General features: G+C 40.2%; 1 protein-coding gene across 8 annotated transcripts in view; it reads right to left on the reverse strand.

Annotated features, from left to right (window-relative positions):
• Positions 1-26317, reverse strand: part of SPATS2L (spermatogenesis associated serine rich 2 like) — a 152324-nt gene that overhangs the window by 73928 nt on the left and 52079 nt on the right. For 6 of the 8 annotated variants that reach the window (XM_069488255.1, XM_069487915.1, XM_069488454.1 and 3 more), the window contains one exon: positions 4122-4182. In XM_069488255.1, the coding sequence (XP_069344356.1) occupies positions 4122-4160 (39 nt within the window). In that variant the 5' untranslated portion in view covers positions 4161-4182. Of the gene's footprint in view, positions 1-4121; positions 4183-13900; positions 13952-14155; positions 14261-26317 lie in introns of those variants that run through there. The other 2 variants (XM_069488007.1, XM_069488176.1) reach the window with 2 other exon arrangements.

Below are 26317 nucleotides of genomic sequence, written 5' to 3' on the forward strand. Positions count from 1 at the left end.
AGTGCCAACACTTGGATAAGTTACTGAGGTGTGATGGGAAAACACCATCTACTGTTAATCTTCATGTGAGTATCTGACACCGCTCATGACAAGTGGATGAACACGGCGCCTCAGCCAAAGCATGGAGTGTTCACACTGAACCTCTGCGGTCTGCGTGCTGACAGATCAGCCTATTTCCCCTTATTGGCTTGACGCCACCTCTCTTCTGAGTAAGACACTCTAATGTTAACTGCTGAGCCTACCATATTAGTCTGTCCACTGGCCGTGCTCGGCAGGGATCAATTGCTGAGTCTGATTCTTGAAAGTGCTTTTCCTTCTCATGATCCAACTTGAGGAGTTGTTCTAGACATCCATCAACGGACATTTGGAAAGGGGCCAATCTTTGGTCAGCACTGTGGTGCCCAGCCTAGCTTCTCAGATTGGGGAATACATATTCTCACTTGAGTACATGACTAGGAATCAGGGACTGTATAAAGCCATATGAAGGAATAAAAAGAGCACATCTTTCTGCTATTGTTTACTCAATGGTCAATAAGTTTGTAAAGATACAGGAAAAAAACAAACTCACTTTCTCATACTATACTCTCACAACACAGAATACTGCTGTGACCTGTGGTCACCAAAATGCGTGGGGATTTCTCCCCAGAGAACAACCCTTTAGCGTTGGATTCTTCAGCAGACACCAGCCGGGTGTCTTCTAATTTAACTCAATTCCAATACTATCTACCTGGAGACAGCGTCAGTCCCCACAGGTTGGGAGCACAGTCCCACATCAGACACAGGTACAGCCGGCCCTCCATATCCTCAGCTTCCACATCTGTGCATTCAGCCAATCAAGGATCAAAAATATTAGGGAAAAACCCAATAAAAAATAACAATACAACAATAAAAAGCAATACAAACAATACAACTATTTACATAGAATTTACACTGTATTGGATATCATAAGTAATCTAGAGATATTTGAAGTATACCAGAGGATATCGGTAGATTATATGCAAATACTATACCATTTTATATAAGGTCCTTGAGCATCTGTGGATTTTGGTATTCCTAATGGTCCTGGAACCAAGCTCCCTTGGATTCTGAGGGACAACTATAGTAGGTTGTCACTTATACTTTTGACTAACCAGCGATAAATTAGGGGTTCCCACAACCCCCTCCGTGGGTTCCACTGTAGATGCTCTTTGACATCTGTTGGGGTTGCTTCCCCATCTGAATGCCTATGGCTTTTGCACCATCACAAAGTCAAAAAATCTTAAGTCAAACCATCATAAATTGGGTCCATCTGTAATTGGCTAGAGCAGCCCACAGAACTCAGGGAAACGCTTTCTTGTGTTTACTGGTTCATTGTAAAGGATACTATCAAGGTTATGGATGAGCACCAGATAGAGAGAGATGCACAGAACAAGGTATGTGAGAAGGGGCTGGAAGCTTCCATGACCTCTCTAGGCTCATCGCCCCCTCCAGAAACCTCCACACATTCAGCTCATCTGCATCCAGTCCTTTTGGGTTTTTATGGAGGCTTCATACGTAAGCATGATTTATCACATCATTGGCCACTGGTGATCAGCTTAGCCTTTATCTCCTCTCTCTTCCCTGGAGTTTTGGGGGTGAAACTGAAAATTTCAACTCTCTAGTCATCTGTTTGGTTCCCAGCCCCCATCCAGAGGCTATCCAGGAGCCCCCATCATCCAGAGGTCAAATCATTTACATACAAAAAAACATTTATCATTTTGGAGATAAGGAGCTGTATGTGAAAACCAAATATATATTTCACAATATCATAAAGTTAAAACCATTTCATATCAAAAAACATGTGGAATACAATGGATAAAAAATTTGCATCAATTTTTAAGATAACATATAATACTCCAAAGAAATTGTATGTTGGTGGAACTTAGTTTTGACCACATCCCCAGAACTGGGGTAACAGGTTTGTTCTTCTGTGCCCTGGGGATATCTTGGTGGTAAACCTTGAGAAGTAGCAATGTGTAGAATGGGCATAGCCTTTACAACCAGACACAGCTGAGTCTGAATCCCTGCTCCTGCACATTTCTTGAGAGTTTGACTTTGACCAAGTCGAGTTTGACCTCAAGCCTCAGTGACTTCATCAAATAGGAAAGTTATTTAATATGAAGAGTTATAAAACATGTAGCATAGTCACTGATAGAACCAGGGTGAGCTGTTAAAAACATGTCAGATCAAGTCATGCTTGCTCCTGCTTGAAACCTTCCAACAGCTTACTCAGACCTTTCAAATATAGCCTTACATGGCTCTCTCGTGGGTTCTAAACCTTTCGGTACATGGACCCCCTTTGGCAGTCTGGTGAAGCCTACTGGTGAAGCCTACAGGGTCCTTCTCAGAATAATGTTTTAAAATTGATGCAATAAAAGACATATTATTACAAAGGAAACCACTCATATTGAAATACACTTAAAATACTAATAAAAAACAAAACTTACACTACAGTAATATATGTGTGTCTCTATTAACACATCAAATCACACAATATAGTGTCAGGTTCTGTAACGACAGTAATTTTAAGTAGCGATGAACAAACAACATTTCAGGATATCTGCAACAAATGTAATTTGATATGAAAATATCTGATTTCCAGTTGTGAAAGTCATATGCTATTACTGCGGGTTTTTTTCCCTTTGCCTACATTCAGGACTGAAGGAAATGCTAAATTCCATCTAGATGTTAGTGAAGATAAAAATATGCTTGTATATTTGAAGATAAAAATGTATTTGTTTCCATCCAAGTTCATGAACCTGGGATCCCACTCACAGATCCCTCAGAGGCCCACGGACCCAGGTAAGAGCCAGCATTCTACGCAGTATCCCTCGACCTCAACTTCCATCAGCATCCCCTCTGCCTGCCACACTCTAGCCACCCTGACCACTTCCATAGTGTGGCTGTTTCTTTCCTGCAGTCTTTATCTCAGCCGAATGCCGCCTCCTCCAGATGGCTTCCCTGACCACCCACGTAAAGCAGCACCTTCCCTTGCCTCCCCTCTGTCACACCCCTGCTGTGTTTTCCCCATAGCAGTTACCCCTGTTTGAAATTATTGTGTTCATTTGCGTATTCTAGTGTTTGTTCTCTGCCCTAAAATGTGAGTCCCACGAGAGCAGAAGCCTCATCTACACGTTCAGTGCCATATCCCCAGCATCTAGAACAGTGGTTGGGCCTAGTACATCTTTGCTAAATGAAAGAAAAAAATACTAAGGACTCCATCGTTACTTCTCTCATCTTTCACTCTGTATTTTTGGGAATACAAAGAGATGAAAGACACACTCCTGCCCTCAGGTGGTTTACAGTCCAGGGGCAGCTGGGGGTGGCCCCTCGGAAGGAGGCACCAGCACAGTGCTGGCTCTCCCTCTCGCCTGCACAGCCACGGGCAAACCACCCCTGGGGCCCCAGCTCCTGTGGTGCCAGATGACTGGGTTGTTCTGTGGTTTATGATCCTTAAGAGCTAACAGTACAAGGTGGTGTATGTGGCAGGTGAGGGATTCTGACCCTCAGTGGAGAAAGCATCTCAGACTTGGGAGGGATTGGAAGGGTAATCAGTCTCTCCAACAAATGATGAGGAAGGGGGATTTTCAGGGTCAGGAACTCTCAGGTTTGAAAGAAACTCTACAGGCTACACAGCACAGCCACCAGGGAACACACTGCGTATTCCCACGAGTCCATTTCTGAAGAGGTAATATAATGGCTCTTAGATGCAACCCGGCATGGTGGTTAAGAGTGCGAACTGTAGAATGCCACACTGCCTGGGCTCAAGTCCCAGCTCTGTTTCTTACTAGCTACATGAACTCAGCCAATTTACTTAACTTCCCTGTTTCTCAGTTTCCACCCCTGTAAAATGGAAATAACAACAGTATTTACTTCATGGCATTATGGCCAAGAGAAAATGAGAATGAACATAACATGCTTAAAATACATTCAGTAAATGCTACTCATGACTCTTTCTGCTAAACAGTTTTCTACTATAGCAAACTTACTATGTATCCCCCAAAACCATTTTCCTTTCTTTCATTGTAAGTGAGTTTTTACCAACTAGGGACTATATTACCCAGTGTAGAGTTTTTGTCAGCCAACATACAACTTGATCTTACCTTTTCCTTGACATTCACATGAGTATTGAGTTCAGCCATCTTGCTTCTAATGGAATAAGCCCTATAAAGGAGAAAAAAAGATTAACTTTAAAGTTTTAAAATTGATTTCTTGATGTGTTATATTTATGCTCCCTTCTGATATAGCAAACAATTTCATTCAGTCATAATCATAAATACCATTTCAGAATGTAAAAATACTTTCAAGCTAAGCATTTGACTTAGATATGTTCTAAAAGCATATTATGATAACTCTGCAAGACAATGTAAAATCTTTTATTCATTGCTATATTGAAATGAAAAATGATAAAGACAGATGGGGATGTACTCAAACTGTTTTTCTTCTTATTATGTAAAAGAAAGGGGTCAAAAGCAGTGAGAGGAGGGAAACTGTACCCATTTTAACTAGGCATAGTCATTGCAATCCTCACAGCGCGTAGGTACTTTAACATTTATTGAGTGTCTCCTACATGTATATAACAATACCAAGCACTACAGAGAGAAACAGGAGAAATGTTCCAAGTTTACACGTAAGAAACGCTTTTTGTAACTGTTCTCTCTATCTGGAATGCTCTGACTTCAGATGTTTGCAGGGTTGTTTCTTTCCTGTAGTCTTTATCTCAGCGTGAGTACCACCTCCTCCGAGAAGACTTCCCTGACCACCCTATCTGAAATTGCCAACTCCCCTGCCCCATGACAGTTTTTAAACTTGCTTTTTCACCTACCAACATATCAGAAACAACCTTCCAGGTCAATATGTATGTACCTTCATCATAATTTTTAATTATACCATAAATTCATGATCTCCAGTTTCAAATGGACCCTTAAAACTGCCCATAAAAAGGGTAGGAGAGAGGGAGATAAAGTGTGAATGGTTAATGGATACAAAAATCTAGTTAGGTAGATAGAATGAACAACATTTGATAGCACAACAAAGTGACTATAATCAACAATAAGACAGGGCTTACTTTATAATAACTAAAACAGTAGAATTGGAATGTTCCTAACACAAATGATAAATGCTTGAGGTGATGGACAGTCCAATGACCCTGATTTGATTAATTGCATTGTATGCCTGTATCAATACATCACATGTACCCTATAAAGATATACAATTATGTACTCATAATAATTAAAAATTAAAAATAAAAAATTTTAAAAACATTTTTAAAAAACTGCCCATAAGCCTTCTGTTTCCCTAAACTCTTTTGGTTTTCTGCCTTTGGTGTCCAGTCCTCTTTGTGAAGTGGCCCACTCCGAGAAGGTCTGTGTTTCTAACATCAAGCTGTGGATTTTCTTTTCCTTTATCTGGTCAAAATCATTCACCATTATTATGGAAGACATATCCTAAGTCTCTAATAGTTTCAATCTTTTTGAAATAGAGAATAAATGACTTAAATGCGTGCACAGATTGCTTCAGAAATTAGCAGCTTGTCAGGCCAAGATATCAATATATACTGCCTATTTGCATGTTGAATGCTTTTTGTCAATCAAGAACAAGAAACACTGTCTTATATATTTTTTGTCTTTTGTTATAAAGAGTGTCCCCACCTCCAGAGTTGATACGTGTTAGGAATAACTTGCAAAAATTCTCTGGTTTCTCCCCACTATTTTCTTTTACACCTACCTAAGTCTTTTTTTTTTTTTGAGACAGAGTGTCGCTTTGTTGCCCAGGCTAGAGTGAGTGCCGTGGCATCAGCCTAGCTCACAGCAACCTCAAACTCCTGAGCTCAAGCAATCCTACTGCCTCAGCCTCCCGAGTAGCTGGGACTACAGGCATGCGCCACCATGCCCGGCTAATTTTTTTTTTTCTATATATATTTTAGTTGGCCAGATAATTTCTTTCTATTTTTAGTAGAGACGGGGTCTCGCTCTTGCTCAGGCTGGTCTAGAACTCCTGACCTTGAGCGATCCACCCGCCTCGGCCTCCCAGAGTGCTAGGATTACAGGCGTGAGCCACCGCGCCCGGCCCTAAGTCTTAAAACATAAATTCAGATCCATTATCTTAGCTGGTTTTAGGATGAAAGCTTGGCAATATGCAATGTTAACTCTGTTACCACTGAAATTACTGATTCAAATAGGAATCCACATAGACATATTATCAAATATTAGAAACAGTAAGACTTTATTTTTAGAAGTTTCCAAGTGATACTAGCTCTTACATGTTGCATTTGGGCACTCCAGCAGGAGAGACCCTGTCTATTAGCTTCCAGTAAGGCAGCTCTTCCCATACGCTCTGCAAAAGTGTCCATCCTATTGAAAACACGTCCCATTTCTTCCAAATGGTACATTCTATATCCTCTGACTTCGCATACAGGAGGAAGTAAGTAATTCTAGCTGACAAGTAACATCTGAATTTTATTCTCACTTATTCCTGCCCCTGAAAGTTACTAGTAAAAGACAGGATGATTTTCTGATTATCTCTTACAGTGAACAGAGATGGTGTGTGAGGCAACAGAACAAATAATAGTGTTTTGTTTATAAGCCATGGATGAAAAGTAGAACCTCTGGTCAGTCATCACAATGCCTGCAAGATGATCTGCAATCATGATACCTGAAGACTTCCAGATGGTTGATTTTCTTATTCAAATGAAAGTTTTGGCATTGTGTAAACACACAGTGTGTGACAGTGCATGCATGTGTGCGCGTGAGCGAGAGATAAAGGGAGAGGTAACCTATGGAACCGTGAACCATCGAATGGTGGCAGCTGAAGCCGATGCCCTTTCAGGATGAACCTGTGAGCCACAATGCCTTTCGTTAGACCAGACCAGCTGAGTCTTCTGGACACATCTAATTTTGCCACTAAAGATGTGTGAGATCTAACAGAAAAAGGTTTTGTTTTGTTTTTGTATTCGGACTTTGATGTCTAGGATTTGAGCGTGTAGCATTTTCTAAAGCTGAATGTTATAATCCACAGGGCAATCAGGGAGGAATTCCATTGAAGACAGAAAATTTCTGAGATCTGAGGAAGTGGAGGCACTGGATGGTAAGCTGTATTCACAGGACAAAATGACACACATACACCTCATTGGCAATTACCTTTCTCTTTGACCTCAAAGTCTAACTCAAGGAAAGACTCTTCTTTGGTACTGATACCAGTAAGATTAAGCACAACATTATGTTTTTGTGGAAGAAAAATGCTGGCTATAAGAGTAGAAGGGGACTACTATAGGTTTCTCAGATGGAAGATAAGATAAAAATAATTGTAGGGACCAGTTCTTTCCCCATTTTACTTTCTTAGTTGTTGTTTCCACGTGGAAGGCTTCCTCTACAGGCCCTGCCTTCCAGGTGGGGTCCAGTGCCCTCTCCATGTCACGGCTTCCTGCTGGCTGTTGTGTCACAGAGGGATTGGGAAAGTGGCCACAGCTCCAGTTATGGAAACTACTCAAAGGGTTATAATCTAAACAGATCATAAATTTGGTTTGCCTTAAAGAATTATGAGGTTAAGTGGCTAGACAGTCCAGTCGGGTTCTCCTAAGGACACACACTAGGGAAACTGTGGAAGAGGCCTGGTTGGTTTGTAGTGGGCCCCAAAGGTCCTCACTGAGCGTCTGCACTGTCCAACTGACAACAGTCTCTCCAGAATATTCAGAAGCACTTCTTGCACCTGCAGGGCCTCACGCACTCATTACCTTTCCTGCGCTGACTTCCCCTTCCCTATGAAAGTGAAACTGTGCTGTGCCCCTATTTTGGGGGGGGTTCTGTTTTCTGCTATGAACTCTTATCTTGCCAGTCACCTCAACTTAATCTGAATCTTAATTGTTTAACTCAGATAGTTAAGGAATTTTCAATATATTTTCACCTGCACCCACATGACAGGCCCAGGGTTCAGCACCATGAAGCTTTACCCTCCAAGTGGCAGACACCTAGGTTAGCCGGAGAAGCCTGTAATGCTGTGATTTTTAGGCCCTACAGTAAGTAATAGATGTTTGGGGAAAACACACCTTTCTAATTCCTTCATATCTCACTTGGTCATCATGCTTGGTAGCATATTACTGCTATACAAGACTGAATGCTCAGACCTTAACATGTGTTGATCACAAGAGTCTTAAATCTATAAGAAAAGTATAGGGATCTCTGACTTCCTGAGAAAGAACTTGATTTCTAATTCCTATTATCACTTAAGACTGTTCTTGAAACAGACCAATTACTAATGGCTAACTATTCAAATCCATGGATACATGTTCTGCGCGTATCAATTAATCAATACAAAATTAAGATACCCAGAAATATAAGTCTTGATATTGGTGCAACATTTCAATAGCTTAGGCACTGTTTTAAAACTTTTTTCCTAAAAATTACAATTTAGATTTCAGTGATAGCATTACAAACATACATAGATGTCATCTAATTTTTACATATATCCTAGAAAAAAATAAATATCAGAGAAATTGTTAAAACTTATCAGGGAAAGACATCAATCACAAAGAAAAGAATTTCACCAGTTTAATATATCATCTATACACTTCTCCAGCATAAAATTAATAAACCACAAATATGGTTACCACCAAGCACTTCAAGCACAAAGTTATATCAGACTGAACTACCCACTGAGCAAGGATCTTACTGAACATGCATTAATGCCGGTCAGAAAATTTATTAGCTTATAATAAGATAAATATTTTTATGAAAAATAAACTTGAATACTAGAAATTCTGGCAAATACGTTTGCTTTGGCATTTCTAATTGATACCATATAATGATGTTTAATATGAATCACAAATCTGACCTATTACCAAACTCCAAGTTTAAACAATATATATTTATGTTTCTCCTGTAATCATATAAGACATGGAAAGTTATAACAATGTATTGAAATGCCAGATTGCTTTCTGACTTTCCTGTCTCCACTTTCCCTCATATTTTATTGCATTGCCAGTAATAAAGTTTCACTTTTGTTTCTCTGAAATCTATTACTGCTCTTACATTTACTTTCCTGTTCTCAGGTATTACATCACTTTGCTTGAATTGGATTTCAGAAACCAGAGGACATACAAGAAAAAATTTAAAGTAATGTTTTATAAATTTTCTTCAAGGCCATGTATGCCAAGTTTTCCCAGGATTTGTAAAAACATAAAAATGATACTACATACTGGCGGCTGTTTAATAAAGTGTTTCATATATGGTCACAATGTAAGCTGAAGGGGATAGATAAATGCCAAATGTCTTGGCGTACGGCTTAGAGGGAGACAATGACCATGCTGATGGAGATTGGGATCAACTTCACTTTCTGGCGGATCATCAGACTCATTTGAGAAGCTCTGGAAAAAGAGATTTCTGGGCTCCAATGTCAGTTGATGCGGGGGAGTCAGGACAGAAAACAGCGAGCAACTCCCCGGGTTATTTTCATGCAAAGCCAGATTTGCGTGTGGCTAGTCTGAGCTAGAATGTGCTGGAAGTGTAAAATACATCCTGGATTTCCAAGACGTAGTATGAAGAAAGCGATGTAACTGTTTCATTAATATTTTTATATCAATTATATGTTGAAATAATAGTATTTCATAGAGTGGGTTAAATAAAATATTAAAATTAATTTCATCCATTTCTTTTCATTTTTTTAATGTGACTGCGAGGACATTTACAACTGCATGTGTGGCTCCTATCATATTTCCACTGGAAAATGCTGTCCTAGAGCAGCGGTTTCTAAAGTGTGGTTCCCAGATGAGCAGTGGCAGCTTCGCCTGGGAACTTGTCAGAAATGCAAATACTCCGCCCCTGACAGTGCACCAGATGCTTTGGGGGTCCGGGCTCCCCGCAGGGTATTCAGAGGCACAGATCCACTAGGGCCTCCATCCTGGGAACATAAAGAAGGGGCCCGCAAGAAACAGATTCTCCATCGAGATAGATAAATGGGGGGCCTGTGTCCTACACATTATGTTATTAAGGAATGGTCTTTTCGCCAACATAGTAATAATCATTAGCACACTTATGGAGAACTTAAATGTACCAAGCACTCTGCTTGGTGCTTGACATTTTTCCATTTTACCCTCACAATCCTAGGAGTAGAAATTATGATTATCCCCAAGTTATACGTGTGGAAACTGAGGCACAGAGATTTAGTAACTAACTCAGGTCTCGCAGTCAAAGCGGCAGGGCCAGGACTCAAACCTAGGCAGTCTGACTCTGGGGTCCATGGCTCACTGTACCCCAGAACCATCATAAACAAGCCCACTGTCTCCGAATGGCAGTAAGAACTCCACAAGGAGGAGAACACCGTTGCCGAGGCTCCTGCCGTCTCAGGCCGGGCAGGCCTGTGATGTACGCCTTGTACATATGCAGGGCACAAGATATGCAGGGCAAAACCACTCAACCCACACAGGAATGGGCAGGCATGCACTTGCTATAAAGAAACGGCTGTTTTCCTCCAGCTTCCTACCTCAGGTGAGGTGCAAAGAGCTGCATTAAGTGGGCACTCGGCCAACAGATTGTTTCTTCTTGCTATGATGCTGCCCAGGGACTCCATGACATCCAGGTCTATGCTTAACTGCTTCTTCATCATAAATTAATTAAAGCATCTATGTACCTGATTTTTGTCTTGACAATGCTATGATCACGTAGATCCCAAGACATTTTCTTGTGGCTGCCTCAGAGGGACTGATCAGGACTGATCTTGTGTGCGGGAAGTGTGTGCAGATATCCTCAGAGAAGGCTTATACATTTATTTAATATGCATGTGGGAGTCTTTAGAATGAAAACTCAAACATATAGAGAAAATTATCTATTTTTATGTTTAGGTTTAATTTCTACAGTCATGTAGCAACATGATCGAACAAAAAGGGTATGATTTAATGTCAATAGACTGGGGAAATCTAGTGAACTGCAACCTAACTGGAGGTCTAAACAGACCATAACCTACTCTTGTACCAATCACCAACTTCCAGCCAACCACAGGCAGCCAACTCTTCAAATAAGGCAAATGCCAGGTTGTAACCAACTCAGCAGTTTCTGTACCTCACTTCCCTTGTCCTTATGTCACTTTCCTTTTTCTGTCCATAAATGTTATCGACCCTGCCCTGTTCATAAATTGTTCATTGCTCAATTAAACTGTTCAATTTAATTTGTCTAAAGTTTTTCCTTTAGACTTCTATAAAATTGGGACTTTGTCTAAATTTAATATTAGGTTTTCTGTCGCTTAACTTTTCAATTGCCTAATATTCTCTCTCCCGTTTTGTGCCTTATTCCTTTCCCTCGATCCTTTGCCGTTCCTTATCTGGCCTTGTAATTACTGAGGTCTCATATTCCAAGTGCTTTTGCTCTTTTTCTCTGTAGTTTAATTCCCATAGTTCTGTTCCTTAGAGGAGAGTTGCTTTAATTATAAAGAATGAGGACACATCAACAATGAACCAGAGAGTGGTGACTGAAATATGAATTTCATATGAAGATACTTACTTAGATTGTTTTTTTGTTTAATTTTGAGGGAAAAAAAAACCCTCAAGGTTGCATTTTTATTCAAAGACATTTCAATGTATTCAACCCACTGTTAGAACAACTTCACTGAAAAAGCATTTTAAGGGCAAATGTCAGAAAAAAATTTCACATTTAAAAGCTCTGGCTCAGCCTCTTTTGAAAAGCAGGGTTAGCCTTTGGTTTAGAAATGTCACTGCCTACTAAGTTCTTTGTAGGGGGAAGAAAGAAAATTGAATGTTTTATTTAAACAGGTCATTAACAGTCAATACTTATTTGAAAAGGCCTGCTTTCAGAGCAGATAAAAGCTTCCAATCACTTAGAATATCACTTGAGCAGATCTGGGGCAAGATGTGCTGATGCAAGTTTTAGACCTTTATGGGAGAACATCTTCACTCAACAGCCCTGGTGCTTGTGTAGGAGGCAGAGTCACCTGCATTGTGCTCACCGTTGTATGTGCCACACGTACAGAGATATGACAGAGAGGAGCACAAAGCACACTTTATGGTAGGCCCAGCTTTGAATTTTCCATTTTAGTACTGGCAAATGCTTATGAATGAAGATTAACCATTTTTGCATAAAGTGCCAAGCCACCTCCCCACGGCAGCAGAATGCAAATGGGCACAAAAGAGCAAAGGACAGCTAAAATAAATGCAGCAGATCTCAGGCAGTGCAAGCACAGGGGGAGGAGGGCGCACGGCAGGCGTTATTAGCATTCATCTACGCCATGGTTTTTCTATTTAATTTGAAATTATTTCATTTCATAGGTCTCTGACGGCTTGAGAATATAAATAAATGCCTTTTTCTAAACGTGACCCGACGCTGGCTCCTATAAGGATCTGCTTCTGATTGCAGGGCTTTAAAGCAAACATGTGTTTCCATAGAGATGTGGGCAACCTGGACCTGGTGCAAGTACCCACTTGTATCAGCAACTCAATTATGCTCAGTTCTTTTAAGATGCGATGATGTAAGCTCAAGTCTTTAAAATATGCCCGTCCTCAGAGACGCCTCAGGAAAGGTGAAGTGGTCCGCATTATGTGAAGCAGAGAAGAGGTTCAGAAGAATAAATGCCACCCTCTCCAAGCACGCCTTAATAGGCTCTCTGCCTGCAAATCACACTGGTTTGCTTCCCCATCCCCGCTACACAGCCCGTTGAGCAAATCCCAAATCCCAGAAGGGTTTGGACAAAAGATCAAGCACAGTTGTTCACACTCCACCCTGGAACACCAAGTACCCTACCACAAACTGCACGAATATTAAAAAAGAAATATTAATAACATGCTTTCCCTTCCCTCCTCTCTTTTCTCTTCTCTCTTCAACTAGCTGTGGGCAATTCCTACAGAAGGAGATGCTTTTTCTTATTACTTGACAAACATTCATTAAACACTGCCGATGCACCGGGCTCTGTGGGGAACGCTGGCAACAGTGAAAACTAACACTTATGAGCTCTGACTGTATACCCAGCACTGCTCTAAGCACTTTCCAAGTATTAATTCATTTAATTCTCAGAATAGCCCTACAGAGTGTATACTTGTGTTCTTGTCTCCATTTTATAGAAAAAGGAAATGGAAGCATAGAGAAGTAAGCCACTTACTCAAGTCACACAGCTGTTACGTGCTGAGCTGAGATTTGAACTTGGATCTCCTAGCTCAGAGCTCTTGGCCCCAAAGGAGCTTTTACAGATCAAAAACAGAGACAGATATGTACACAAAAACACAGAAGAGAGCCAGACTAGGGGGTGGGGAGGGAAATTAGAGTGAGGACTAAAGAAATTGGATCGGAATTAACCTGGCTCAAAATTCTGGGCAGAGCAATGCTGGGGCTGTGGTCCACCCAGCTTGGAAGTCTCATCCCAGAGATGCAGGCACAATGCAGTGTTAGAGGGAGGCTTGCTGTTAGCGGGGGTGGGGGTGGACTGTATGCTTTTTAAACTTTTTATAGCATCTTTTTAAGGACAACATTGCATATTCATCTCCAAAGAAAATATGGATTGTGGTTCTGCATTATAACTCTGGACTGGCAAAGAGAACCCCTAACTAAACCTGGCAAACAAAAGCTGTATGTTTACAGCTAACTCTGGGAAGCTGGCTCGTTTGTCATGGAATAAACACCTGGTACAAGAACCCATCATCTCTTCAGAGCATATTCTGGTTTCAAAAACCTCAGTTCCAACAAACTCACAATATTCCTACCTCACTAAATCAGCACTCTCCTAGTAAGCATTTAATGATTTTCTCACTGCCCTGAGTGCGCTGGCCTCCGGTGGGAAGGTAGCAGGGAGCTAGGGCAGCACCTCAACTTCCAGCAGCCCCCTTCTCCTCTTCCCCACACATTTCTGTTCTCCCTAAGGCTTCCCAACAAAAGCAGCCTCAACTCACTTTTTAAGGTTTCCTGGTGTTCCAAATCGGGGCTCTCTGCGCACAGTCGGGAGCTACCGGCCTTCTCAGCAGGCAGATAAGCTCTGTTCCCCAACTGGCCACCTTTATCAACTTGCTTTTACTGCGACCAGTAAGGCATCTCACCAGTGACGCAGGCAGAGCCAGAAACCCGGAGTAGTGGCAGGATCTTGGGTGTGGCTGAGTAATCAGCAGTGGGCAGGTGGCCTTGGCCCCCTGAGGCACGGAGGGACTCACCTTCTGAGAGTCGGCTAGTTTCCTTTTTGTAAAAACTGCCCAATGTTCTTGCCTTCAGTGCCCCGTTAGCGAATGCCCCGTTCTTCATTCTTCTCATCCCGGGAAAGCACAGCTGTAAGACTGAACTTGCAACCTTTTACACTGACTGCCCCTGGGCTGGGAGACAGTAAGGGCTGGGATCATAGTCATCATTCCAAAGGTCAGCCTCTGGGTGTGATTGTCTGCTGAGGGCTTCTCATCTTCGGGGTGATGCCAGTACAGGCACATTAATCAACTAGCAAACATTCCTAGCACTGCACCCTGAAGCCATCTCCCTGTTCTAAAACTAGTTCCTGGTTCTAGACCTGACTTGAATCTTCTGTTAGCTAATCTTGCACTAAATGAAAAAATGTACAAATCATGTCCAGGGCTATACATTTTACTGGGGGTCATGCTCTCGCCCAAAGGAACGAAATTCTAGCTGTGGTGTTTGTTCGGTCTTTACCAGAGAAAAGCCGGCGTGAGGAGCGTGAGGCGGGACAGCATCTGGGGCAGAGCTGAGAAGGGTTTCTACCTACACACCAGTCAGCCTTTTACATGCTGTCTGTTCCCTGGTTTGATTTGTAGAAAACAAACCCATACACTGTACGCGTTCTTGGAGAGGCTCTATTTCTCTTTAGGATCAGGTCTCATGGGTCCCCCCATCAGAGCCCATCTAGCTGACCACATGCAGGAAGTCGGCCTAGAGAGCTGCTCCTGCCGGCCCTGTGGCGGAGGCATGTATAGCCAGGTGCTTCTGTCACCAACCACAGTATCCTGGGTCCTCAAATAATCACAAAGAGGAAACACTGCCTATTTTCTGCTATACAGATTCTTCCTTATGTTCTTACGGTAGAAATTAAGTAATTACAATTTAGCAAGATTGAATCCCAGCTCTACCTCTTACTAGTTTTGGGATTTGAGCAAGTTACCTGATCTCTCTCTGTCTCTGCTTCCTCGTCAGTATAATGGGGATAATGATAGTAACTACCTTGTAGGGTGATAGGGAGAATGAAATGAGTTCATATTTATAAAGTGATTACAACAGTGCCTGGCACACAGCAAGTGCTATAAAAGCGCTGTAAAAGGATATAAATAGATTCCCCTATAGCCTATGTGGTGCTTTCCCACTGTCCTCATTTTACAGGTGAGAATCTAAGGCTTGCAAGGTTACGGTCATGCACTGAGCCAGTCACGGAGCTGGCCCATGAAACCTGACCTTCTGACCACAAAGTGCCCTCAGGTGGCTACACCCTTTCCTCCCCACCCCCGCTGACGCTGATGGGAGAGCTAGGGTGACTCCAGAAGGAGGGGACGGTGGCCCAAGGCCAAGGTCTGATTGCAACACTGCAAAGGGCATATGAACTCTCAGCGCTCTGTCTGTGTCCACGAGGTCATTTGTTTTCCACGCCCTCAAAATTGCAACACTTACAGAAGCAAATCCACTACTACGGTGCCTCTTCCCTGCAGAGTGGATGGGAAACCCATGTGAGGTCACAGTTTCCTGCCTTGTGGCTATCAGATGTGCTTGGTGTTTTCATGACCAAGTTCACAGCTAAAGTACTTGTCTTTAGAGGACAGTAAACAGTTATATCATCAAAAGAGCAAAATTCAAATAAAGTCGTAGAGCTAATTAGGGAACAATCTAAAAATCACTAAACCTTCTTCCACACATTTTGACGTTCAGGTAATTGTATCAAGATGGATAAAAGAGAGAATTAATATGATTTTAATGCCCTTGAGTTTATTCTTATGCAGTGACAGATAATAAAAACTCATTTTGATCACTTTATGATATGCTCAAAATTCTAGAGGTCATATTTACTGTCTTAGTAAATTTTCTTTCAATTTCTAACTGGAATAAAAAATAGGGATTTGTCACCTGAAATATGCTGTAATGGGAAAATTAATAAATACTTTTAAAGTACTTCAATTATACAAGACTTTAATAGATTTATTTATTTATTTATTTATTTTTTTTTTGAGACAGAGTCTCACTCTGTTGCCCAGGCTAGAGTGAGTGCCGTGGCGTCAGCCTAGCTCACAGCAACCTCAAACTCCTGAGCTCAAGCGATCCTCCTGTCTCAGCCTCCCGAGTAGCTGGGACTACAGGCAGGCACCACCATGCCCGGCTAATTTTTTCTATATATATTTTTAGCTGTCCATATAATTTCGTTCTGTTTTTAGTAGAGATGAGGTCTCGCTCTTGCTCAGGCTGGTCTCGAACTCCTGAGCTCAAACGATCCACCCACCTCGGCCTCCCAGAGTGCTAGGATTACAGGCGTGAGCCACCGCGCCCGGCCTAATAGATTTAATAAATTACAAAAAGAATTCCTTCCTTTTAAAAAAATCTACTTCTGATAAATTCCACTGAGTCTGTCTCTTTTCCAAAGTCCCAGGTACAATGCCTTTGACAAGCTAAGCGTTCAATAAAGACGTGAGAAAAGAGGAATAAATGTCCTCTCATTTAATCTTCCTTTCTTGGTTGCAATGAATTCATAATCACTTATTCCCCAGTTTTTAACCACTAGGAACAAGTTAACACTTTAAACGCCACCCTTAAAACCAGCATTGTCAAACACTGTTCTAGCCACAACACTTCACACACCCTCTAGCCCATTCCCTACTCTCCTTCCCACCATCTCCATCCTGCAATGTCTTTTAGTCATCATCAGAGTCAAGGTCTAATCACGAGCACCAAAGCCCTCCACACTTCCCTTATTGGCCCCCATGTATCTCATCTCTCTAACCAGGTAACTTCCCCAACATCCTCCACTTATTTCATTTCTTCTTACTGCGGAGCCTTCTACTCGGGATATTCAAGTCACTAGACTAGTCTTCTAGTTCCTCTCCATCAAAGCCTACACTAATGTCCAAAAAAGAAAGACCGAAATTTATTTTTCCATGGAGTACAAGAAAACAAAAAATAATTCATTTTCACCCAATACTAAACACACTTAACCACTAACCTCACCAATACATACCCATGTAACGTTAACATAGGTATGGACTTTTATTGCTGTTGGCACCAATATGCACTTTATGAGCCCTTCATAAACCTTCTTACGGCCTGCCTCGTCCACCCCGTTAGTTCACGGCAGAAGAGGCCTGAGTGCAGACACACATCCTCTCTACTTTGCACTGAGCTCCGGCCTGCCCTGTGGCTCAACTCACATTGGGTGAAGTTTGGAAAGTACCAGATGTTTACGATGGCCTATAAGTCTTAGCAATACATACTTTAATATCTTCCAAATCATTTTTCTAAAGATTGAATGAATCAAAACTGGTTTTTGTACAGTAGCTCAAATATTGTACAAGTCTCTCAACTAAACACAATACCATATATTATTTCCCTTTGGAAGACTTTTTTATTCATTTAATCTACCTTACAGCAAGTTTGGGGTGTAAATGTATTAGGTTTTGATCACTTGTTTGATGAAACAGGTCCACCTCTCACAGCCTTTATTCTATTTATGCCCATTCTTGGCAGATTAACAGAGATAAGCAATCAGCGTTGTCTGTTTTTTTTTTTTTTCAATAATGTTAACAATTTCATTATCCAACTATGGAACATGTCCTTTGAATGTGCTCCCCATGGGCTGGAAGCTGCATGTGGTAGAGGGTGCCCGTGTGTATGTGCCTATGAGAACTAAGACTCAATGCCTATTCTTGGGGGCTGTATGTTGTGGGGAATGGGGTGGCAAAACCAAGAGAAGTAAGAATGTAACCAAATATTAAACAAATCATTCGGAAATGACTACCACTGTGTGCACAAAGTGGTTTCTGGAGGAGTGAGATGGCTTTAGCTTAGGCGAGTTTAATCAGAAAGGGCTTTAGAGAGGAGGGGCTCTTTTGCACCGCTTTGATGGATTTGAATGGCATTTCAGGTAAAGAGGAAGAGCAAAGGTAAAACCTCTCTGGCAGAACAACAAGTGACTCGAGTGAAGCCTGAGAGAAGCCCCACCTGCTTAGTGCACAGAAGCCAATTAATAAATATTTACTGGGGGTCCACTATGCATCTCTGCTAGATGCAATATGTTTAGTTAATTATAACGCAGTATAATTTTAAGATTGGCTCCTGCAGGGAGATAAGATTAGCAGGCAGTAAGCAATTAGATGACATCAGAAGGCAGCATGCGAGAAGGTGTTATATGGTGTGGTTTCAATTATACACTTGTCCTGCTCATAATGCAGCAAGAGGTAACACCCTTGTTTCGTTTCTCTTTTAGCAAATTGGAGAGTTCTTTCTTATCCCACCCTGTCCCAACTCTCCCTCCCACCCCATTGTCATTTTTGGTTACACAGTTCTGAATCCATTATTCTTGAAACACTGAATGGAAAATGGGATTTTTTTTTAAACAATAATTTCTATTTGATGCAACTTGACTTTTTGTTTTTTTAGCTTTGCAAAAACATATGCTTTAATCTGAAAAATATTAAAGTGCTCCAAAACAAATAAAAGCTATATAGCTCAGTTACACTTCACTTTAGGAAAGCTACTCATAAATTATATTTAAGATTTCATTTGGTTTTATTTTTACCTGGTTTTATATCCTGGAAGATGACCAACAGCTAATATTATGTAATTTATCAAACTCAATCTTGAGAAAGAGATAACCAGACACTGAAAGACATTTGTTTGTTTTACTAAATGCTTCTCTTAAAAACATGAGGAAGTATAAGAGGGGAAAATGTCTTAGAAAATTAATCTATGTTTGTGTCTGTTTCTGAATGGCTACCCACCAGACTTAACTTGGTTGCATTTTTCATTTCAAGCTTTCGAACAACACATGACTAGACAGAATGAGACCACTCTAGATGCCTCATGGAGAACATGGGGTAGGGACTGAGGAAAGACTACAAAGACTACATAACAGTCACAGTATTCGTTGGCTTTTGAAGGATCTGAAAGTCATGCTGCACAATGGTTAAAAATTGATTTAACTATGACAAAGCATTCTCCTTCTTCAAACCTCTGAATAATCGGCCTCTTGCTTTACAAAGACGTCTCATGTCGGAAAGCTCAGCCATGCCTTTAGCAATAGCTATCATTTACCGACTGCATCCATTCATTCATTCATCCATTCATTATTCATTTAGCAAACACTCAGGCACTGTCCTAGGTGCTAGGGATACAACAGTGAACAAACCAAACAAACCCCCCTCAGGCACCACATGGGCTGGTTATCTCTTTCTCGCTATTTCACTGAGTATTCACAATGCTCCTGCCAGGTAGATATTATCTCCATGTTATATATGAGGAAACTAAGGCTTCTGTGTTAAGGATAAGGTCCCAGAGCCTGTCAAGAGCAAGGCTGGGACTGAGACCTCTCAAACTGACTCCCAAGCTGGTGCTCATTCTGTTAGGCTAGTGCCACTGTTTTGGTTCCATGCAAATAAACGCAATACGTAGTATGAAAATTACCTCGCAGGTTCATTCCAGTTGAGACATCTTAGTATTCATAAGATCCAGAATCGTAAGTATAAAGCTGGCTTGGAAAAAAAAAAAAAAGCCAAAAGGGGAAGGAAAATTATCAATGGGAAGGAAGAACAATGTTTTCTCAGTGCCTTAAATTTTGTTCCATACTTCTTAGTGAGGACAAATCACCGTGGAATATCCTTTCCCAGACCATTTGCCATGTTCTTCCTCACCCTTTCCTTACCATGCTATCTCCTTATGTTCCCTTCCCTTTCTGTTCTATCCGGTGCCTTTAAAGCGCAGGAGAAGCTGTCGTGAGAGGTAGTGAGTTTCCCATCACAGAACTCGTTCAAGCAGAGGCTGGATGGCCACTTCACAGGGATGCTGGAGAGGGGATTCATTTCCAGTTCAGGAAGATGGGGGACCTTTGCCTTGTAACTCCAGAATTCCAAAAGTGGAGACATTTCGTTTCTGTAGTCTCTCCTCAGTCTTTACCCTAAGTTTCCCATGAGGCATCTAGAGTGGTCTCCTTCTGTCTTAGTCACGTGTTGTCTGAAAGCTTGAAACAAAAACTGAAACCAAGTCAAGGCCAGCTGATATGCCCGAGGCATAGTTCCAGAAGCCAGTGAGTTCCTTTGGGCTTTCTGTGCCTGGGAGTCTGAGACGGTCATGGAAAGTGCCTGCCTTGCTGTAGGTGGGGCCAGAACTGCCTCAGATATATGGCTCTGTTAGAAAACAATGTGTGACTTACCATGTGAAGCACAATCTAAAGAAGCTGTCGCCAGGAAGGCATAAACACCTTCTGTCTAACAGATTTTTGTGTTTGATTTGGTTCGTAACTCAATCCAACAGCTCCCATAGAAAGCATTTCCTGGTCCTAACTTACCCACAGTCCTGTAAGTTGGTACAGCTTCAACACGGAAGCTGCACCAACATCTAGTAAATTTTTACTCTTCTGGAACCCTGGGGTTACAAGTCACCAAGAGGTCCCTCTTTTTCCTTTTATATTCTCACCAACATTCTCATTAAGTGGCTGTCTAGCCTCTGCCCGAACAGATTCCACAATGGGAATTCCGTGCCTCCTCAGAGAGCTGCTTCTGCACAGGACTACTTGTGAGTAAACCCTTTGCGGAAACTCAGTCAGCTGCCTTCCTGTAACTTCCCATGAACGTGCTAGTTCTGCCTTCAGACATTCCTTCAGTCTGACCGCTCTTCCAAAACTCTCAGATTCATCTTAAGTGTGCTTTCTCTGTTCTGTACGAATTATTCATAGAATGGAAGGATATTAGAGTTGGAAAGGACTTTATAATCCCTAAATTAGTTTGTGGATAAGACATTTTGTCTTGTCAAACCTTGTGAACTTTATTTTTGAGAGTGTATGCATTCCTGATGTGTCTTCTCACCCTGATATGTATATATATATAGATAGATAGATAGATATAGATATATAGATATACACACACATATACATACACACATATTTTCATTCTGTGGCTTTATTCTTTTTTAAACGCAGCCTAAGATTGCATTTTGTTGATAATCACATCACACTATGCATTGGTCATAATGAGCCGACAGCCAATTAAAACCCCCAAGACTTTCTCATATGATCCATCACTGAGTCCCATTTCCCTAATCTTTACTTTTGCAGTTGATTTTTTTTAAAACTCAAGTGCATGAGTTTATATTTGGCTCAAATAAATGTTGTCTTATTAATTCAGCTGATATTTCAAGTCTGTTAGGGTTCTTTTGGGTACCAAATCTGTAACTTTCCACTCTAGTCCATTTCACTTTGGTCGTTCACAAATTAAAGGATATCATTTATGCCACTTGTGCCATTAAGTAGACAGTCTGGGCTTGAATTTCAGCTCTGCCACTAGGGATTACGTGACCTTGAGGTAATTAAATTCTCTGTGCTGCAATTTACTCATTTATAAAGTAGGGATAAAGGAGTATCAACTGCATCGGACTGTTATGAAGATTAAATAAACTAATACATATAGAATAGAACAGTGTTTGAGGCATACGAATTCAATAAATGTCATTTATTTCTACTGTTTTCATCAAACTCATCATCATTCATGTCATTGATAAAGAGAGATCTAGACTAGAACAGAAGTAGTGTCAATACAGGTCACCCTCTGCAATCACATTGGCCCATTCTTTAGCACTCTTTGGGTTTGGTTACACAAACCCAGTTGCGAATCCATTTAACTATTTATTCTGTTATTCAGTTTTTAGTTCTCCATTAGATCCACAATGAAATCCCGAGATATTGTGAAAACTGCCTTGATGAAATTCATATCCCCCATATCTACCACATTTCTTCACTTTGCATTCCATTGATTCTGCTGAACAGGAAAATCACTTAGTTCTGCTTGACTTCTTGGCGCCTAATGATTTTCATTTCCTTTCCTGAATATGCTGTTTTCAGAAGAAATTCTAGAATTTTGCTGGAATTTTATGTTTTGCCTTTTTGTCAATCTCCAGGCTTTAGGGCTTTCTCCATTCTCTGAAATTCTCCCAAGATAACTGACTGCAGTGAGAATCACTGGTATGTGGGGCCTGCAGACGCAGTCTAGGCCAGGAGGCCCCAATCCACGCCGAGGGACTCGGGATCTAGTATTACGCTGCCGGGCCTCATTCCCTCTCATTCACATTTTGGGCTACCCTTGCCAGGTGGGAAATCAGTATCCTTGATTAAAAGGCAAGAGTAAGAAGAGATGAATAGCCCTTTGTTTTCTCATCAGAGATATTATCTCTTTCTTGTTCTTTTCTTTGCAAAAGTAAAACAAATTTCTATAATAAAAAAATAAAATAGTATTCCAGTCTTGACAGAAATTATAACTATATCAATATTAAAAAATGGATAAAACTCACTTGACATTACAAGAGTTTCAGTTTCCCATATCTGGCTTATTTTGTCACCTTTATTTTCTATAGAATTATTCCTTACCAGTTTTATTAAGTCTCTTTTGTTTTTATAATTTTTTACATACTTTAGTTTACCCTGGACTCTAGGCTTCCTGATACCATCCAATGGGATTATCTCTCCCGCCTTGGTATTTGTTCTTGGTTTTTGCCTGTCCTTGCATTCTTTTTTAAATGGTCTTTTATATTTTGTGTTAATTGGAGCATGTCCTTTGCAGCCATCGCCATCTCTCGTCCTCATTTTTTAGAACTATCAAACTTCTAATTCTAATCATTCAAAGAATCATGGAGTGTTAGACTTGGAGTGTGTGTACACATGCAGCATGTGTGTGTGAGAGGATGTGTGTGTTATCTCATAATTTGGAAAAATATTCATGATTATATTATCAGAATTTCATTGATTCTTTAATTTTATATATAGTATACATGATTTATAAAATATATATACATATCATATATATAAAATATATTTTGTGCTATCCTTACCAGGTGGGAAATATATAAAATATATTTTATAAATCATATATATAAAATATACATATATATTATATATAAAATTTATTGTGTATCAGCTATATGCCAGATACTGTTGTATTTGCTGGGGACACAAAAATAAACATGATAGATGCAACCTGCCCTCCTGGAGCATAAAGCTTCACAATAAATGCAGAAGAGAACAAAGGCAATTATGATGCAGCACAATACTGGCTTTGTGAAGGTGTTTGAGGAGCTTTGGGAGTATATAGAAAGGGCCCTAATATGAACTTAGGGGTTGGGTTTCTCATCTCTTAGTTATGTTCTCTTTCAGAGTATCAGGCTATAGAATCATATCTTCTACTTTTCTGAAATATTTGGAATTTCCCTCCTAAAGTCTGTAATACATGTCTGCTATATCTGTCATCTGCTCCTTGGTTATCACAAAAGCTAAAATGACGTGGTCACAATCTTCCAAATGCCTGGCACATAGCAGACACTCAGTACATATTTACTAAATAAATGGATAAAGGTTCCTTCTACTTCTATCTAGCAGATGCCCAAATAGCTTAAGTCTCTCATCACTGCTTCTTGCCACCTCTGTGTCATTTCTGTACACTCTACCAGAAGTAAATTACACCAGTGCTTAATATGGCTGAGTGGTCTAGTTCATTTATTCACCCAAACTGTTTATTGAATGTCTACTATGTGCAAGGAACTATTCTCAGCACTGCATTTTTTCCTTCTTCTTTTTAATTTCCCAAGTGTGTGTCCTCCCTTGGGTTTTTGGATCCGTGTACCTCTGCCTCCCCTACAAGTTCTGGATTTCTGCTCCCTGGGAACAACCCACTGCACCATTCCAGTGAAAAAGCTCATTTTCCTTCTGTTCCTGCTCTGTTACAAACCCTGCCATTTTTCAACCGTTTTTTAGGGCACATCAGTTAAAACCAGGTTTCTCAACTTTTTGATATTAAAAAGTTTCTTATTTTCTTATAATGCTATTTTAAATATCAAGTTAAGTATAGTAATTTAAAAATCAGAACTATTGAACAAAATACTATATTGTTTATAAACTACATCCCTTACCATCCACCAATTAAGAATCCTAAATCTGAACATGGAAATAAATAACATTTTTAAAGAATATAGCCAAATTTATAATATTATTCAGTTGATCATCAACATGACCAGTAAGTTTTAGGATTTGAACTTTCATTTATATATCCATATATCCCACATGGAGCATAAAAATTTGAATTTACATTCAATACTAGGACATGTAAATATGGGCATTACTTTCTTAATTTCTTTAATCTACTTTTTACAAAGTCATTTAAGACATCTATAATCAAATGCATCTATAACCAAAACAAACCACTACAATTTATTTTCAATATAAAATAAAGATAAACTCTTATTATCTTGAAAGGTATAAATTTTCATCAAGGTTTTTGTACTAAGAATTTAAATCATCAAGTAATTTTCACTGACTGTGATTTGAGCTCAGAATGACTTATCCGCAGAGAAACAACAAATCCATTTGTCATTGCTGTTTTCCTGGTGTGTTGCTGAAAGACCATGTTCTGTCCACACGCGAGGTCATGGCCACCTGACCTGGAAGTGGGCTTTGCTGCATCAGCAGGTCAGAGATCATCGAGGATTGCTAAATAAGCAATAAGGCATGAAAGTAATGGAAAGAAATAAAGGGGGGGGAACCCCAACTTAATGCTAATTAGCCTATAAACTAATAGGCTAAACAGTTTTTGCTCAAAGATAAAAGAAATTCTGCACTGGGCAAGAAAAGATTTCATTAAATACAGACTAAATTTTATTTGCAGTGAGTTTACTTAGAATACTGATGTTTTACCCTGTCAGGAATATCTTTTCAATAACATTAAGACTTTGCAGTAAGGTTAAGAAGTAATTTTTGAAAAATGTTTAGTCTATTTTAGAGTCTTCAATTAGAGATGGTCACCAGAAAACATTGAGCAAATTTTAAGAAAAATTAATTGTACCTATAGAAACTCTTAGTAAATTACTACTTCTGTGTAATAAACTACACATTAATGAAATATCTTAGTGTGTTTAATTTACTAGCAAAGAGTACCTGAAACATGGTAAGATTTTGATTCCTATGGTAATAAGCTTTAGGAACGTAGAAGGCAGCAAACTCCAAAATGCATAAGCATCTAATACAATCTTGCAGTGTCACATGGATCCCCCCATCACGGAGTTAAATGAGCAGCCACCATGAGGGAGCTATTGTAATTATTTACAATTGACATTTCACACTTTTACTGCTGGCATGTTAGTAGTTTGCTTTTTCCTTTTATTTTCGTATCAGATATTTCACACAGTTAATATATGGTATAATGCCTATTACCAACTCAAGTCCATGAATAATCAGCAATATTTGTAGATTGCTTTTTCTTCTTTGATACTGCTGTTCTCATATAATAGTTTATTTAATCATCTTCACTTGAAATTCTTAGTACAACAAAAGATTTCATTAACTCCCTCTAGGTAAAAACAGATGAAAACAAGTAGACATAAACAGAATTTATTATTCTCTAAGCCTCAAAAGTCTCCTTTAGAATGTACCAATCAGTCTAAATGAAGAGGGTATCCTGTAGTGAACAAACTCTAGGGTCAAGGACAGAAATAGCAACACAAAAACAGGTATGAATCTGTTGATCGTTAATATATGTAAGTGGATGGAGTAAAATAATTAATCCACACCCAAGAAATTGGCAATGCTCCCAACATATCACTTGCAAAAATCGTTACTGATTTTTGGTTCCTGGACAGCAAATGAGTTGCACTAGAATCCCAGTATGTTCATATTTGAAAAGAACTTCCTATCACCTTAATGCAATTTCTCTTTTTATAAATGAGGAAACTAAGGCCCTAAGTGTATAAGGAACTTGTTAAAACTAACACAATTAGAAAGTGGCAGGCCAAGGACTTGAACATAGGGCTTCCATTCTTCACTTATGCATTCAAGGAAATTTTGTGGAGCATCTCCTATATACACAGACTTGTGCCAAGTACGAGCTAGAAGAATAGTGAATGAAATAGGGGCCCTGGCCTCAAGGAACTTTGATTCCGATGAGGGTTACCAGACAAGTGAACAGAAAACAATTCACCATAAGCTATTATAGAGAAGTGCAAAGTTCTGTTAGAGCACTTTGAGTTGGGGGTGGGGAGGGGGCAAATAACAAAGATTAGGAGGGTCAAGGAAAGGTTCCAGGTGGCTGTTAGGTCTAAGGTGGGCCCTGAGGTAGCCAGGTAATGCTGTTTGGTGAAGAGGGAAGAAAGGG

This window comes from Eulemur rufifrons, chromosome 1 (assembly GCF_041146395.1).
Source record: "Eulemur rufifrons isolate Redbay chromosome 1, OSU_ERuf_1, whole genome shotgun sequence".
In the NCBI taxonomy this organism is placed as follows: Eukaryota; Metazoa; Chordata; class Mammalia; order Primates; family Lemuridae; genus Eulemur; species Eulemur rufifrons.